This window comes from Vanessa atalanta, chromosome 15, assembly GCF_905147765.1.
Source record: "Vanessa atalanta chromosome 15, ilVanAtal1.2, whole genome shotgun sequence".
In the NCBI taxonomy this organism is placed as follows: domain Eukaryota; kingdom Metazoa; phylum Arthropoda; class Insecta; order Lepidoptera; family Nymphalidae; genus Vanessa; species Vanessa atalanta.
Window position 1 is genome coordinate 5,658,182 of NC_061885.1, and position 18,372 is coordinate 5,676,553.

The 18,372-nt window shown below is 30.0% G+C and overlaps 3 protein-coding genes across 5 annotated transcripts; 1 reads left to right on the plus strand and 2 right to left on the minus strand.

The window, feature by feature from the left end:
- Positions 1–8,527: 8,527 nt before the first annotated feature.
- Positions 8,528–12,651, plus strand: LOC125069294 (tether containing UBX domain for GLUT4). 3 transcript variants are annotated; one of them, XM_047678734.1, is made up of 9 exons: positions 8,531–8,582; positions 8,616–8,734; positions 8,884–9,076; positions 9,159–9,375; positions 9,783–10,158; positions 10,403–10,597; positions 11,020–11,182; positions 11,812–11,995; positions 12,405–12,651. In XM_047678734.1, the coding sequence occupies exons 2-9, from the start codon at positions 8,654–8,656 to the stop codon at positions 12,505–12,507; spliced, it is 1,512 nt and encodes a 503-aa protein (XP_047534690.1). In that variant the 5' UTR covers positions 8,531–8,582; positions 8,616–8,653; the 3' UTR covers positions 12,508–12,651. The 3 variants fall into 3 exon arrangements, with proteins under 3 accessions (XP_047534689.1, XP_047534690.1, XP_047534691.1); XM_047678733.1 differs by having other exon boundaries at positions 8,528–8,734; XM_047678735.1 differs by lacking the exons at positions 8,531–8,582; positions 8,884–9,076 and having other exon boundaries at positions 8,640–8,734.
- Positions 12,652–12,692: 41 nt separating this feature from the next.
- LOC125069293 (zinc finger CCCH domain-containing protein 3) lies at positions 12,693–14,389 on the minus strand. The gene has a single exon (XM_047678732.1). It carries the CDS (start codon positions 14,387–14,389, stop codon positions 12,842–12,844), a length of 1,548 nt encoding a protein of 515 aa, XP_047534688.1. The 3' UTR covers positions 12,693–12,841.
- Positions 14,245–16,137, minus strand: LOC125069295 (U6 snRNA phosphodiesterase 1). The gene is made up of 5 exons (XM_047678736.1): positions 15,916–16,137; positions 15,461–15,603; positions 15,101–15,284; positions 14,811–14,973; positions 14,245–14,577 (listed from the first exon to the last, which is right to left on the minus strand). The coding sequence occupies exons 1-5, from the start codon at positions 15,999–16,001 to the stop codon at positions 14,398–14,400; spliced, it is 756 nt and encodes a 251-aa protein (XP_047534692.1). The 5' UTR covers positions 16,002–16,137; the 3' UTR covers positions 14,245–14,397.
- Positions 16,138–18,372: the final 2,235 nt, after the last annotated feature.

Consider the following 18,372-nt stretch of genomic DNA (forward strand, 5'->3'; position numbering starts at 1 on the left):
TATTGTAACGAGTGTGCTTTTGTGGATGATTTTTTTATTGTTTTTGTTTCGTTTAAATCTAGTTTGTTTTTATACTGATGGTTGTTTTTTTTAAAAAACACTTGATCAGGGTCCTTCTTAATCCAGGGTACAAAAAACCCGGCCGCCATGCTATTAAGGGCGCCTCAACGATGATGGTAACTTTGATACCATCGGCTTTGCCCATTCAAATCTTTTTTTTCTTTGTATATAGCTAGAGCACTTGTTGTGCTAAAGTTAAAGTTTAATTTGCTAAGTTAAGATGATTCTCGGTTCACGGTTTTTTTACTTTACGAATGGTTAAGCAAAGTAGGGCCATACCTTAAGGTAAGTGGTCACCACCGCCCATGCACATTGGTGCTAACTACAGGCACACGGGACACAACATATTATTAGTTCTCAAGGTTGGTGGCGCATTAACGATGTAAGGAATGGTTAATATTTCTTACAGCGCCATTGTCTATGGGCGGTGGTAACCACTAACCATAATGGCTCCTTTGCTTCTCCACTTACATGTATTACAAAAAAAGATTTTTAATTCCTTTTCAATTTATTTTCGATACAATATTAAAATTAAGCACGTGATACTTATTTTAAACTACGACGGTTTCTATTAGAATTGATAAATAGATACATATACTAAATAAAATCAAGACTACTCACATAATAATATGATCGATAAGAAAGAGAACGATTTCAGATAGCCTCTCGCGTAACTTCACAAGTAAATATTTTTTTAATAGGACGCGTGCACTTTTATAGACATTTGCTGGATCATTGAAATGTTTGCGTGGTGAAAAATGGCGGTAAAGCACCATTAAAGGTCATACGCAAACTGCAATTTAGATATTTTATTTCTTTATAAGATAAGCATTTATAAAATAAATTTCATTATTACACAGAGTCAGAATATATTTTCATAGTGAGGTTACTTGATTTACATTTGTTAGTGCTATTTTCGGTTAAAATGCAAGTGTTAAAATATAAGAGCGGTTTATGCACACGGAAGGAAGAGAGATTAAAGGTTTTTAGGTAAAAAATATTAACCAGATTATTTACATACATAAACGCATAACTCTATCGCGTTTGGTTTCCTTTAAACTAAGATCTTTATTGTAACTACTTTAAAAGTTAAGAGTGCTTATTCTACTTTCCGCTTCTCAGTATCTGTATTTTTTTAGCTTGTGTGCGTATATAAGCACAACTATATAGTCAATCCAATCGATATAAGGCATTGTGATACTGTTACATTATTTATTCCGAATATTTTTTCTATGAGTTTTATTTCCAATTTCCAATTGTACAGAAAATAAAATGACATACGAATCATAATAAATTACTGAAATAATTATAATAAACAATAAAAACTTTGTGTAAAATAATAAACTGTTGTATGATACGAAAATTGTACAAAAAAAATATTACCCTAACCTTTAAGGACACTGGTAGGTAGTCTAATTATAAATAGCAACTAAATGATGAGTTGGTATGGTTATTTTTTTTAATTTAAGGTAGATGGTATTTAATGTACCTAATAACCTCATTTTTTTAGTCGTTAAATTATTTTTTTTATATATATAAAAAGTTAAAATGACTACATAAATAGTTTAGATAAAAACGTCTTAACCGCACTATACCTATACAAAGACTTAAACTTGAAATTTGCATGAGTATTCCGTTAACGATATAGTTTTGTAGAAATAACATGAAGTTTAAACCTTAATATTGTAATTTGACGCTGGTTTTCATTCTTTTTTTTCTCAAAAATTATATAGGAATACATTTTTTTTATCAATACATTCTAGAGGCTCGTTTATATAGTGCTTTCAAAAATAACTTACTAAAATACCAGTAATGTTTATTTAGGATTTTTTCTAAACATTCTATTAAAAAAAGACTAAAATGTCGTGAAAACGGCTAATCTTGTATAAGGGCTCTTAATTCCAAAACAACTTTTATGAAAAAACTTTTACTTGAAAACTATGTGTTGCTTTTCTTTTTTATTAAAATTTAAAATTTATATGTAACTTTGCTGAAATATAATTAAGCATTTTGTCATTTAAATGGGATATATCTTTATTTTAGTATATTCCAATCGTGGAAGAATAATTCGATTTCCTAATAGCTCAGCAATAGTGTTATATATATTCTATAACATTAAAACACTTAGCTAGTTATAACCAATTTAATTCTACTTCCAAAGTTCCGATAAACGCCATTTTTTCCCGAATCCATTTTATTTATATCCTAGAGTATTCAAATTCGACCTATATATAACTTTGAGTCAATTTTCTGTCAAATATTGTTTATTTATTTAGGTTGGCTTTTGTCTTCTGGAGATTGAAATAGACTGTAGGTATTGTGACAACAACAAGTATGTTTTATAATTATATCGATTCATTTAATTAAATAAAATAAAAATGGGTGATGAGAATTGTCACACTCATGAAAGGCAATGACCTAACGCAAGTTCTCGTGAAAAAAAGCGATAATAGAACAAATCGTTTACGTTAAATAATTAGGAACACGCCGACGTTGTCGAAATAATGTGGCTTGTGCATACTTAAATGTGTCATGTGATTCGCGTATACAGTTTTTATGCGAGAAACTACATCATCTACGGCGGAAGACGTCCACTGCTTGACAAAGACCTTCCTAAAGGATCTCCACAACGGCCGGTCTTACCCGTAGCCAGAGACTGTCCGCGACCCTCACAAGATCGTCAGTTTCAGTTTCAGATCGCTGCGTCTTCCGGCAATTATTCATTCTATGTCGGTTATATTGGTTCACCGGTGGAAATCGTTGATTTTATGACTTCGAACCTTCTTATGAGGCGGCTAGTAAGCGACCTCGACTCTATTTAATGTCGTCACTGAACACACGCTGGTCGAAGACTTTTGAATAGAGATACTGTGATATTTGAGTCAAAAAGTTATAAAGCTTATTGCATGCGATGCGAGAAGCTTAAACATTCGTGTGTTTTAGAGCAATTGATTCAATATGCCAGTTACGCTCGGGACACGTTGCTTGTCCAACACGCTACATCTTCGTCAGCCTATCACTGAACAATAAACATTAATAAAAAGAAATCAAAATGTTAGACTTGTAAATATATTTACCAAATTTGTGGGATACCGAAATGGTAATTCAATCAAAAGAAAAATACGTGACAAGTTAAGTCGTCACGTATACTTTTAGAAGTATAGGTATACAGAATTCGACAGAGGCTACTGTACAATCGTTGGAAACGAAACCTACTTCTAAAAATTATATTACAAACCTTAGATAAGTTATTGGTAGATATACTTATAGTTGTTAATTTGAAGGAATGCAAAATTGACTTTTTTGTAAATTTTTGCTTATAAAGTATCTATATTATGTTATTTTAGGGAGCTGAATTGGAATATGCTATTGTTTTTTTTTTCAAAGGCGCTGTAAGAAATTTTTACCTTTCCTTACATCACTTATGCGCCACCAACCTTGGGAACTAAGATGTTATGTCCCTTGTGCCTGTGATTACACTGGCTCACTCATCCTTCTAACCGGAACACAACAATACAGTGTACTGTTATTTGGCGGTAGAATATCTGATGAGTGGGTGGTACCTACCCAGACGGGCTTGCACAAAGCCCTACCACCAAGAAACACGTAAGGTTTTTTAGAAATAAGCTGGGTGGGCCATGGAAGGCCACCTTAACGAGTAAACACTTTTTATTCGTTAATTAACTGGATAAATGAAGGAATCAAATTTTTAAGTAATACTTTGTTTTATTGTGTACTATATAAATCACTTTTTTTAAGCTAGCTTTTTGATCAATTTTTATTAAAATTAAGTTACATAAAGCTCTTCCAAATGGCTTTGCAAGTAACACGGCTCCAAACTAGGCCAATATTATACATCAGTCGTTTAACTTAAAAATAGAATTGTAACAATTGATATATCTGCTTTTACTAAAATTACATAATAAGCTCTTTCATTTAAGCGAAACATTAAATGCTCAATATGTCTTTATCATCTATAAAAAACTCAACGAACATTACTTGAACACCATCCTATAACTAAGTATATATTTATGGGAATTATTTAAAAATAGTAGTAATGAGTATTATATTGACATCAAAAAAATTGCTAACGCATTATATAATAAAATTTAAAAAAAAAAGTTAACCTAAAATGGACTTCTTATGGGTCCGTTCTTTGTAAAATGTTCCTAAGAAGACCAAACTAACAATTATTATCAATTACTTTTTTTAAGAAGTGAGATTCTTCAAAATGGTGTTTTAAAATGGGCTTATTCATTTTTTGACCTCTAGCTGGATTCATTAGCTGGGTTTTTCTTTTTGAAATAGATGAGTTTCGAGCCAAAAACATATTGAGCCAATTGTGTCCGGCCATTCTTGTGCATAGTCAAGTGTTCTTGATTTTAAATCTCTTACAAAATAAAAAGGCATGTTTCCTGGTAAATTTAGGCGTAAGCGGTACACCCAGTTTTGCACAACGTTTGATTCGCTGTGATGAATCCTCTTCTAATTGTTTTTCAAAATAATTTTGAAAAAGAGTCTATTCAATATGACTTAAAAAACTTAATAAATCTTATAAATAAAAATATTATAAACATAAAACATTGTTTTAACTGTAACGGTACGTGTTTATAACTAAAAGGTAACTGTTCATATGTTATATGGTTTGTAGAAGTTCCTTGTAAAGCCCATGTACCCTAGCAAGGCCAATCGTCAAATTTTTGATTGGCCTTATAAGGAACCAACAGCTTTCCTAAGAACACTACCAATATTTTATCTTATATCGAGGCAAATCTATTTTATTTTTCTGAAATACCATAAACATATCCATATACGATAATTTACAGTAATATATATGAGATAATAATACGTTATTAAAGTAAAAATTTTCTTTTTTCTGTGCGCGCGATTAACAATTGTAACGTCGACGACAAAGTCTACGATGAATGAGATCGCACAGCCACAATAACGGCGCATGGGACTTGCCGCCGCATCTGTGGCCTTGATTTTGATGCATCTTATTATATAGCAGAAGGAATATGTCTTTACATGTCAATAACTACGAATTTTCAATAGTTGGCATTCAAAGAAGCTTGGCCTTCCATGGTCCACCCACCTTATATAATATAAGCGTCGTTTATGCCTCAAGACGATGTTTTTATCCCCAAGACCAAAAATAAATCCAAGTAAGATTTTAGTAAATGGATTTTTGAGTAATCGAATTTTCTAACATATTATTTTCCCTCAATTGGATGTAGTCTAGTTATTTCTTATTATCCAGCCTTTTTTTAAAACTTCTTGAAACAAACCCATGCTTTATCCTCTTCAAAGTGCAAAGTAGCTTAAAGTTTCGTCTTTCATAAGTTTACAAAAATCTTTACCAACAAATATCACTTTTTAAGCTTTTGAGCATTCCAGGTTTTAATGATTCTCTCAAAGCCCTATCCTCCCTTATCACGTACATATCTTTGTTTTACTTCATTGTCTAAGTCTGATATACGAAGTGTTGTGTTAAATTAGTGCTATTTTTTTGAAATCAAAGCCAATTTCAATAGTAATCTACAATAACAAAAAAAAAATTCCTTTATTTAATTACGTTCGTGTACTATATTATATTTATAACCAAAGGCAATAACATTTTACTACATATTTCTAATAACTAACCAAATAAATATCTGAGCATTTTTGGCAATAATTGATCGATTTTATCAATTATATAAAAAACTATATTTGAAATTTGTATAATATCAGAATAATTTAATAAAATAGATATGTTATTTATTTTATTGGTGAGGAGACGAAATTAAATTAATTTGCTTGGGAACCCCCGGAGAGAAAGAGAGGAGAGAACATGAACTGCTGCGTACATACAGATGCCCAACGCATAGAGTATACAGTGTTAGGGAAGCTTACCCATCCCCAATATCTAGCCTAGTACTTAACATACATACATACAGAGAAAGAGGAACAACCTGTTAAGGACAAAGGTCCAACATTCTCACAATACATGAGGCACAGGTACTTGATTACGAGGCGGTTAACGTCATCAAATGTGCCACAAGAAAGCTACAAATGGCCCATCGGCGCCTGATCGACGAGATTTAAATTATTTTCTGTTAATACAAAATCGCTGATATACTAAAAATAAATACTCTGGGTTGGTGTCGTCAAATATTTCTTTGAATATGGAGCTATTTCAAATTATAAGTACGCGTACGGTTATTGATGCAAGGACCTAATCTATCAATTAATTAAAATCAGTATTTAATTTGTACCTTAGGGCAATTTTTTGTATCATTTTATCTGCCTGCAATAAATGATACGGGCAAATGTGTCACGGAGATTATTTCCTTCTTCATGTCGCCTTATTTTCAATAATTTGCTCTAGATTCACTAATCCTTACTTGTAGCTACGATCCCCGGCGAAATGATGTTCTTTATATAATTATCTTCATGATCCATAAATTTAGGAGTGATATAAACCGGGGATTTTTAAGCGAGTAATTGTTTAATTCATATTTATTTTCTACTACTCTACTCGCTTAAAGGAGTCTATAATTAAAAAACCTTTCCAAACGAACAATATTTTTGAAGAGATACGGTTTCCTGATATTTTTATTTATGCCAAATGTATTGTCCGAGAAAAAGATACGGTGCAGTTATACTTCTACCCAGTAAATCAGAAGAAGAACCAGAAGAAGGCGGTAAATTTAGTTCATCTGACATTAGTTTTCTACAAAAATATATGTCTATAGATTCCAAAAATACCCACATTACGATAGAAATTTCATTTCCATTCAAATTATTCTGCAGTCTTATTCTACTATTCGCCTTTAGTTGTATGTTGAGGAGGAGAGTGATAGTATAGTAAAACCTCTTCTTCTCTTTTCATGGAAAAAAATACGAGTATATATACAAAAAATGAAATACAAATATAAAATAAACACCCAAAAAAAAACGTTTACCCTAAAATTAGCTATCCTAATCCTACGCTGATAACTTTAGAGGGTTCTAAAGTAATGTCGTAAATAAACATATTTTTTTTGTGCTTACATTGCAAACGCTGGCTGAACCCTAAAATACAGATTATAATAATGTACTACAGTATTGTACACCTCAAAAAGGTCTTCAAAAAAGTCCGCTATGATATATGTCCATATCTTAGGGATAAGTCACAATAACTATTTTTTATCCTTTACTTCTTGCGAGGTATAATGGTTTATTTTCGAAGCGATTTTAATTAATATAGCAGTAATCCTTATCCAATTACGTAGGTACCTTAAATACATCGTGCATTTAATATAGATCAATATGGCCCTTTACAGCATATAATTTAAATGAATATTTTCGAATACATATTACAGATTTAAAATGCAGGGACATAGCTAGCGACCCGGGGCGGGTAATTTTCGCGCGGCGTTTCGTTCATAAGTCTTCATGTGAATATATAATTTGAAGAATTGAAAATAGTGTTCCTTTGAAGACGAACAGTTTCAGAGCTTACATCATGCTTCAAGTGACACCGCATGCTGCTTCTTGTTTCAAAATAAAACAGTTCTTGTCAGAACTATTCTTTTTTTCAAAATAGAAATAACGTCATATAGATATATTGTGACATACGCTTGTTGTCGCTAACGGCGTAACGACGTACTGCTACATAGGCATCTAAAAACAACGACAATATACAAATAAAGTGTTAATATACTTAAGTTTCACTGACATTTCCGGATACGGAAGAACTATCGCAAAGTGGTAGAAAAAAAATGCAAGATATAAACTCTGTGCAAAAAAAGACAAAGCTTTACAAAATACAGGACAATCTAATAAATTCGGTTAGATAATAAACAAGAAAGAGAAAAAAGTGGGAAATAATAAAGATTAATTTGTCCATAAATCTAGGGTTATAGAGCCAAAGAGATCCCTGTGTCAAATTATTATTAGACAACTACAACTGCGAGTTTGCAAATGTACGCTTTTGTATTTGCGTTTGCGGAATCGCAAAAACGCAACAGAATATCTAGCCCCAAAATTCAATTATTATCGCGCAATATTCCCAATGCCATCATTTCGTGAGTGAATCACCAGACATATTTATAAGAAAAGCCTCCGATTCGAAGGAATATACACTTATATATATACTTAGAAGCAAATAAATACAGGCAGAATGACACACGTTAAACCTTTCAATCTAAATAAAACATTAGATTCATATGAGAATTTCGGTTTTTGATACTTGGAGAGGATCATGGTGCTATCAACGTAAGCTTGCACTGCAGCTTCAGTTTCAAAATAAAAAATGAGCAGGATTGATTTATGAGTAATCTCAACTTGATGGATTGAATACGATATTGCATTGTGAGACGGAAGTAGCCAGTTTAATCAGTATCACTTTCGGCCAGAGACCAGAGAGATGGCTGCATGGCGTATTACATTTGCAATTTGGCATAAAAAGAGTAAATCAAATTGTCAGATCAAATCTTGACAGAACCCAGACAGTTGACAGTTAATTTGTAATGATAATTGTTTTCTTGATTTAGTTTCGACTTTTGATTAGCAATTTTGTCCTACATACATTTCTTTAAGCTTAATCGAAAGATTTTAAAAATCATAAAAAATGTCAAGAGATATCGTCGTTTTAACACCAAATGGGAGAAGAGTAAAAGTTCATTGTACACCGGACACTAATATTTTACAGGTATCTTAAAAATAATAATAACTTTAAAAATAAAATAAAATTTCTCATTTGTAGAATAAATATAAATATATTTTATATACAAAATATAGTCATATCAGTTTTATGATATAGAATAACTATGAAAATTATATGTTTCTATTTTATTTAAGCTCTTAGAAGATGTATGTGCTAAACAAGGGCTTGAACCAAATGATTATGATTTAAAACATCATAAACATATTTTAGATTTAACAACAACCGTAAGATTCTGTAATTTGCCAAATAAAGCTTTTCTCGAAATGGTTGAAGCGGAAAAGAAAAGAGTGGAATCAAATGTCACTATAGGGCTCATGTTAAATGATGGTAAATTTCATAAAAAAAATGCATTTTTTATTCATTTATGTTTATTTAACTTTATGTTCATATAATTTCAAATTTTTGTTAGGTGAAAGAATGACTGGTGATTTTACACCAAATACATCACTGTATGATTTAATAATGTCATTGGCTCCAAATGAACTGCCAAATTTACATAACCCTACTATTTCATACATGAGACAAGAAGTAACAGGTGTTAAGGCATTGAAGGAAAAATCTTTGCGACAGTTGGGCTTGATAGCAGGAAGAGCAATTCTGCGTTTACTGGATAAAACAGAACCAATGTAAGTGATACATTGAGAAAGATAAAAAATTGAATTTAAAATCTGAAACTTTGTACAATGGCAATTGAGGAAGGTTCTGTAAATTTTTATTTACTCATTAGATGACTTATTTTGTTTGTATGATGAAAAATATGTTAATTAAAAATATGTTCCCACTAAATGATCAATAAATGTTCCATTATTGCTAAACATTATAGTTCTAGATTGTTTGTAATTATGTCATGCTGTTTAACATGTTTGCTTCATGATAATGAGAATCACAATCTACCTAAAACAAATTGACCATACAATGCATATCATACATAAAATAACATTTTATATTATGGTTCAAATGTTTATTGTTTTTATATATTCATTATACAGTTACTTTTGGGTTAGGATTGTATTAAATAAAAAATATATTTCAGGCAGGCAAACATATCATCAGTGTATCGTCGAGTCAAAACTGAAAAACCTGAAAATGGTTTAGTAACATCAACTGAGCCATCACATTCTAATAATGATGAGAAATGTATACAAGGTCCATCTAATATAAAAAATACTGAAAATGCACAAGGTTCCCTGGATCCCATGATATTAATAAAACAAGAAAAGAATAAAAAAGATGCTAAAGTTGAAATGGACTTGCCTACTGAACTAGACATTGATCAAAATTTTAAAACTATGGATCAGGAAACATTGCCAAAACAGCAAGAAAGTACAACTTCATATCAGCCTCCACAACCCCAAATAACTCAAGAGAATCTTGAAAGACGTTTGAGAATTGAAGAAGAAGTTACCTTCGTAAGTTAAATTATATTATTTTCAAAAAACAACTAAAGTAATGTACATAAAAATTATCCCAGATGTTCACAATATTACTTGCTTCAAACTTAAAATATTGATAATGTTATAGTAAATTAGTTATTATTTAAACTTTGCATTTGTAACAACTAATATAAATTATTGAATTTCCTTATAATTCATATTTATTATTATGTGATTTTTAAAGTATTGTATAATACACTACTGTTCTTAATTTACATAGATTGGATCCCAAAAAGCCATAGTTTTCATGCCACCAGATGGAAATGAAGAAGAATTATCTGATTTACCTGATGATTTTTATGAGTTAACTATTGAAGAAGTAAGAAAAATTTACCATGAATTACAACAACGTCGTATCGAACTTGAAAATACACCTATACTTACTTCAACAAAACGAGAAGAATTTGCACAGCAGGTAATCATTTTATTTTAGCGTTGATCTATTAGATTTATTATAACATACACAAAAAATAACTTACTATATTTGTATAAAAAAAAAAACATATTTCTATTAACTACAGTTTAAACTTTATATGAATTGGGCAGGCAAAAAAATCATGTTTCTAATTTGATTTATATTAAACAATTAAAAATTATTTTTATCTTGTTTTGTCTATTTACCAAAATGTGAGTCTTTGAAAATGTGACTGACCGGGAGGTATGCATTGGTGCAATTTGTACTCAAGTGTAATTAAGATTCTAAATTATGATCTCATACAAAATTTATATATTAAACAACTATTAATGCTTTGAATGGCAGATATGAAATTTATCTGTGACAATGCAAATTCTGAGTTGTAAATTATATGTAATATCCATAAAAACTTTAATTTTCAGGCCTCCCTTTCCAAAATAAACATGTATAAAAATGTAGTAGTAAGAATACAATTCCCAGACAACATGATACTTCAAGGAGTGTTCACCCCAAACAATACAATTGAAGAAGTACAGAACTTTGTTAAAGAGCATCTACAAAATCAAGATAAACCTTTTCACATTTGTAAGTAAAACAGTCAATAGTTAATGTATTAACTTGTTATTTAATTTACAGAATTTAAACATACAAAATGACCTTCAAAATGTGGCTGGACCAAGTAAAAAATAATGTTTTAGTTCATAATCTAGACGAGAAAATTGAGCATATTATTTTAAAATATAAAACATCAATCTTCATTCAATGAGTTTACAATTTCAGTCATTTGGAATATAAATAAATATTGCTAACAATAGTTAGTAATAAAAATAGCCATGTTAATTTAAAATCTTATATAAATAAATATGTTTAAATCAAACCATAACCCAATATTGTATTAGACTCATCAATAGTCAAAGAAACTCCACTGTCCCACCATTTCAGTTGAAGCCTATCTTAAAGGCTTTTGTATAATTCACATGTGTGCTATCATCATCATCTCTAAACTAAATTATCGTATAAACTTTCGCACGAATATTTTAATTTAGCAACGCTAGAACAACAGCAAGAAACTTAGATGTTTAGCTTTGTATTGAAAAAATGAGTTTATGTACTTTTAATACTTAGTACTAAATGATATCTATAAAAATACAATGACTTTAAATGACAGCTGAAAAAATTATATAAGATAAGTATAAATATATTTTTCTTCTCAGTTACAACTCCATTAAAAGAAGATTTAGATCCAAATGTGACATTATTAGAAGCAAAATTTGTACCATGTGTTCATATGCATTTCAAATGGTTAGAAGAAAATTCAGGTCCACCATATTTAAGAGAGGAAATTTACTCTAAGAAGACAACGAATGATGCAGCCTGCATTTTAGCCTCAAAATATCGGTAAGAAAATTGTACCCAGCTCATGTCTGACATATTATATCCTTAAACTTACTGATCCAAAGTTGAAAATTAAAACAAGTTTTTTTATTTAAAAAAGTTATCTTATTTTCTGTGACTAATCTATAAATTGATCCATTAGACATGCACAAATATTACATACAAAATTTTCTTCCATCTGTTGGTATAGTTATTTGAAAGGAAAGTCAGGTTTCTTACAGACTGCATTCACTTGCACAACATACAACATCAAGCTGATTCTCCAAACATAAAACCAAATAGACTGTACATACCAAATCTATAACCCTATAATGCAATAGATCCATATACATTGAATTAAAGTTTTTAAATGGGACAAATAAATAAATCTTACATCTGTAAAGAACTAATCTAATCATTAATATATTTTCAGTGCACCTAGCCGAAGAAAGTTGGAAAATCCTCACAGTCCTCAACAGTCTAGCAATGGGGCATCTGTATCTAAAAGTAAAGTACCAAAATGGTTCAAGAAATAAACATGTCTGCTAAACTATGTAAATGTTATATTTATTTAAATTAAGTTATATAGTCATTCTACTTTTACTATTACTTTAAATACTTAATGCACATCAGTCAATTACTATAAAAAACCTGTTATGTAAACTGTATATTTGTTTATAATGTGACTTATTTAATAATTCTTAAACAACATTTTTTTGGATATAAATTTGGGCATGAGTTTTTTGTAGAAGGTGTCCTACTAAAAATAATAAATTATCACAATTATCAGTTTTATTTAATTTATTTACAATAACTTGATATTATTACAATGAAAAAAAAAACTTATTAAGTAACATATTAAAAAAAAATCTACAATTGTATAAATGAAGGCAAAGTTCCTATCTTGCATCTCGTAGGTTTTATGTTTTTACAACTATCTTCATTAGTAACCATTTCTTTATAATATCTACAATCAACATCTGCATCTTTTTTGTCACATAACTTTACATTATTTTTGTTATTTAATTGTGTTAAATCTTTCTTTTTAATACTACATTTTGTCTTAGTTGTTTTGAGTTTTGTACTTTTACTTGGTAAGTTTTTATATTTGTTACATGTATTTAAATTAAATATATTTGATTTCTTACACTGATTTACTTTTACGTGTCTAAACTGACATGTATCGCCGTTCTCACAGTATCCCCGCAAAAAAGAATGACATATTTTAATTTTTTCATTCAATTTAATATGCAAGTAAGGACAATTCTCTTTGGTACATATTCCTTTTAAATAAAAGTAACATGTAGGCATCTTATTCGCAGTTAATTCATGTGAAAGAGCACAATCACTATCATGACAGATTCCCTTTAAGAATTTCCTACAAAGTGAAACATGTTTTTTATCATGAACATATTCACAGTTTCCATAATCTTTTCTTAGACACTTTCCATATTTTATAAATAATCTACATGGAATGTTATTTACTTTGAAATTTGCTTTTAATAATTTAATTTTACTTTGACTTGGCCAGAGACTTTTCTTACTAGTTTTTATGTTTGTTTTCAAAGGGTTACCTTCCTTATTAGACTTTGAGCTAGACCTTGTTAGTTTATATGTATTTATATTAAACGAAAATTCGTCATTTGTATGTGATTGTGATATTAATGATGTTGAATTGAAATCATTTCTTGATGAAATATTCTTTTTTAAGTATGTAGCTGGTATTGTTTTATACTTACTTAATTTAATTTTAGTTACATTTTCAAATGGTTTATTTTTTAATATATTTTCCTGCATTTTAGGTGCTACATTATTGGCATACGAATGACAAATCTCAAGGCTTAAGTTCTTATTTGCAACCACTAAACTAGGAATAGAATCCTGTTTAAAATTTTGCTGTATAACTTCTACACGATTTTCAGAGGGTACTTGGTTTTTTCTAATAATGGTATAACGAGATTTTATAACAGGAACTCCATTTGTACATTTTTTATTCAAAACTTTTTCGAAGCAACTATTTTGATTTTGTAGAATGTTAGTTTTGTTCTTTGTATTTATGCTATGATTCTGAGATATGCCTTCTGTATAGTTATTACTTTCATCAGCTTTATTCACAAGAGAATATTTGGATTTTGATATTAGTACTGGGTAATTCTTCACATTTTCAACTTTTTCATGTCCTTTTAGTTCTGTTGGTATTGGCTGTTCTTGTTTCATTTGTTTGAAATTTGGATTAACATATATTTTTCTGTTTGATATTTTTTCTATACCAAATCTGTTTACAGCTTCAACATTTTGCAATTGTGAACCATATTGATATAAATTAGTATTGTCTGAATGTTGAAATGACCATGCATTTTTAAGAGGAGTTCTTTGAAAATTTGGGTTAATGTATACTTTATTTGGATTTCTATCCATTGTTGAAGTTACTTTAAACAGTACTGATAAATTTTATTTCCACTTTTGCAATTTACCTTGTTGATGTTTTCGGATTTTAGTATATATTTTTGTTGTATAAAAATATCATATAAGTTGTTTAAAATTTTCAACAGTAAATCTTTTTTATTTCCATTCACACTTAGAATGCTCATATGAAACGATGGATTCTGTAGAAAAAGAAAATCTTTTAAAATAATAAAAAAATAAGTGTGTAAAAACTCATGAAAATACTTAAAAAACATAATTGAATTATGTAAAATCAGTAAATAATACTAAGTTTTAATACAATTCATATGACTACTTAAAGTACAGCACCTGATCCTTAATAAATTTTCATCTATTGCAAAAGTTTTTTTCTTTTAACAAACTTATTATTACTTAATTATTGCTGGTATTTTACCTCATAAAATGTTGGTAGTTTGAAATCATCTAAAAGAGTGTTTATTTGTTTGAGTATATTATTCAAATAGGCATGACTTAAAGCATCTACTCCAAGGGCAATAAATGTACGAGTATTTTCTTCATTACAATATACTTCAACAGAATCAAAGTTCAATATAAAACTGAAATTAACAATAATAGGACATTTTAATTGTGTTTTACATAATTATTAAAATTAATTAGTTTTTTTTTTACCATTGCTCATCTTTAATTATAAGTTGTAATAACTTAAATTATTATATAACATACCTGTTGTTGTTATTTAGCACATTCTGTAATGTTGATGTAAAGGACTTTATCATGTGATATCTTAAAACAAATGTTTTAGATAGGCTTATGTGTACATCCTCACATACCATACATGATTCATCAACAGATTTTACTAAAGCCTCTAATTTTTCTATTATTTGAAATAGATTTCCCTTATTCGGATCTGCAATGTTCAATGTACTAATATTATTTATAATAACCATTAATAGACTCGGAGTCAAAATATCTGCTAAATTTACAAAGTAATTAATTGAATTAAAACTCAGTTTATAGTTGAGGAAGTTAGGTTTTTATTATTCATTTCGTTTATATTATAAAAAAAAATAACAATTTACTTACATTCAACATATATAAATGTGGCCCAATTTCCTCTTATGTGTGGAAAAGAACGAGTACGCCCACTGTGAAGTGAGGGGTTATCAATATGTTCTTCTGACAACACAACAGAGACTCCACTTAGATTCGGGGTTGGTAACTTTAACCTAGTAATTAAAGTTATTTGTTACAAATCGATTGTAATGTATACGTACATATAAATATGTATGTAGTGTTCATTTAAAGGATATGTACTACTTGGTAAGTTAACTAATGTGATACTGATAAGTACAATTACAATTTTGACATTGCTTTGATTAAACTTAAACAAATCAAAATACAATGGATCATACAAATTGTATACAATCTACTACTACATATCTTTACTTTGTCCAGGTTATATAGCTTATAACTTTAAAATTAAACTGACAATATTAATGAATGAATGAATGAAATAATAAAAAAAACTACTTGCTTACTTTTCTAAATTCTCAGTATCTTCTTTTTCACTATCTGTAGTCTCTTCTTCGCTTCCGTAATCACAAATGTAAGCCAAAGCAGACATGAGATTGCAGAAAATTTTTTACACGATTAAGGATAGTAAATCCTTGTAAATATAAATATGTATTGGTTTAAGATTAAATATAGAAAATAGAAATAAAAATGGCCTTGGATTGGATTACATATATGGTATCTACTGACAATTGACAAATTATTGACAAAGAAATCTGAGCAGCTAACTGTCAAGTAGACTAGCCATTAGAAAAAAAAAATTATACTAAAAATAATTATTTAAAGGTTAAGTAAATTGACTTAATTTTGGGTCAATACTTTTACATATAAATTAATTTATATATTTTATGTATTAATAAAATAGATAGCTGATCTCGTGCATTTTCACTCGTATATTTGATAGTTACAAAAAATGTTTGGGACTTTTGATTTATGTTTATTATTTAAATGTTTTCAGTTTGAATTAAAACTATAAACATGAATTATTTTAAGTTCGAGGTAACTATCATAAAGTTACAGAGAGTTACTTGGCCGGCAACGCACCTGCAACCCTCCTGGTGTTGCAGATGTCCATGGGCGGTGGTAATCACTTTCCATCAGGTGATCCTCCTGCTCGTTTGCCCCCTATAACATAAAAAAAAGTTGAGAGAGAGAAACTGAGAGTTACTTTCGCATTTACAATATTTGAAAAAACATAACTTTCATAACATAATATAATTTTCAACTGGTGAAATATCTTTCCTTAAATCTTACGCCTATCATCACGACGTAATTCAGGGCAAAACCTGGATCTGTCCTGAAATTATTATCATTTTAAAAGTAATAATTATGATATTATTTGTGACATATTACTCGTGATGTTGTAAAGCACATTTAAAATAATTATGAATAACCTCTTATTCTTCCAAACAATAAACAAGTACATATTAATAAAATAAAAGTAAATTTAATATGCCCTTGGTTTGTGTATATTTCTCGTGATGTTGTAAATCACATTTAAAATCCTCTTATTCTTCCAAGCAATAAACAAGTACATATTAATAAAATAAAAGTAAATTTAATATGCCCTTGCGTTGTGTAAAAACCTTCTTACATCAATCTTGTTCACAATTGCTTGTAGGAATAACATAATCACGACGTCGGTTAACATTAATAACATATAACAACTGGTAATTGGCATTAATGTAATAAAGGCGCGAGTCGTATTGGTCATTGAATATATACTTACTTACTAAAACATTAGTTTGTAATGAAAAACTGTAATGTTTTAGTAAGTAATATTATGCGTTTTGGCTGAAATCTCAGAAAATGATAAGTAAAATACTCTCTGATTTAGACATTAATTTTATTATTTAGTTAACACTAACAATGTTAATAGTATGATTACTATCTAATGAAACTGGAGAGGTTTTTAATGGGACAAGACCTTAAAGAAACATCATTTTAATATTTATTATATATTAAAAACACACTGGCTCATCAGCAGAAGTCAATAAATATGTTCATACGGTACATCGTTACGCCATTAGCAATAAACGAGACGCCTTTTTTTGTGTCTGTGTGTCGTTTTGCTTTTGGCCCTACCTCTTATTTCTAAGGGACATTTTACTCCGCCTACACAATATCACCAATAGTCTTCCCAATACGAATGCTCTGTTGCAATGCTCTGTTGCGGACTCTATTAATGTGGGAATAAAAATTGAGTTTACTGTCGAGTGTAACTCCTAGATTAAACTTCAGATTTCCACGGTATGGGTTGATCGATAAGTGTCATGGAAAAGCGTCGTGCGCTCGCGTGACTGCTTTATTTCGCGTAATAAGGTCTTCGAAGTTTTCAGAGAGCTCCTAACGCTCGTACATGGATCTCCCTGGAGCACTCATTTATTTTGTCGCGTTTGTGAGTCGTGAGATTAATCGCTGCTGCTTTCTCAACGTCCAATACTTTAAGGTTATCTGAGCGTGGGATTCGAGTGGACGTCATTGGAGCAGTGACAACAAAATTGTATGACTGTTGTTCGAGTTTTCTACCCCTAGCATTCGTATGGAGAGTGGCCCAGTTTGTATTTTTACGGACCGCGCTACCAGTTGAAAGGAGTGACTTAATGTCACTTTCTAGCAGATGTTTGGAAAGTTAAAGGTAAACTAAAACTGTATGACGCACTGATGGCCTGTCATAATTAATTGACTGATTGACTCTTCGATGTTGGTTAGCGGCGGGCTGTCGAGCGGCACGCAGTGCAGTGACTTTTTGTAATAAATAATCGTAACCCCTGGCGGTGATACGGTCGTTCCGTATTATGCGATAGTTAGCCACTTTAGGGCTACGCGCGCTAGGTTTGTGAAATGTCTCCTGCACTAACATGACATCGACAGGATGGTTGCGTAGAAAATCGAAAACAAGATATATTTGCTGGATGAGACCG

Bases quoted from the DNA above. Each gene is read 5' to 3' on its own strand.
- LOC125069294 (XM_047678733.1), top strand. From the start codon at position 8,654: ATGTCAAGAGATATCGTCGTTTTAACACCAAATGGGAGAAGAGTAAAA. The intron at 10,598-11,019 runs GTAATCATTTTA...TTTAATTTTCAG, and splicing joins GAGAAGAATTTGCACAGCAG to GCCTCCCTTTCCAAAATAAA. The intron at 11,183-11,811 runs GTAAGTAAAACA...TTTTCTTCTCAG, and splicing joins AGATAAACCTTTTCACATTT to TTACAACTCCATTAAAAGAA.
- LOC125069293 (XM_047678732.1), bottom strand. From the start codon at position 14,389: ATGGATAGAAATCCAAATAAAGTATACATTAACCCAAATTTTCAAAGA.
- LOC125069295 (XM_047678736.1), bottom strand. From the start codon at position 16,001: ATGTCTGCTTTGGCTTACATTTGTGATTACGGAAGCGAAGAAGAGACT. The intron at 15,604-15,915 runs GTAAGCAAGTAG...TTTAATTACTAG, and splicing joins GATACTGAGAATTTAGAAAA to GTTAAAGTTACCAACCCCGA. The intron at 14,578-14,810 runs GTAAAATACCAG...CTTTTTCTACAG, and splicing joins AACTACCAACATTTTATGAG to AATCCATCGTTTCATATGAG.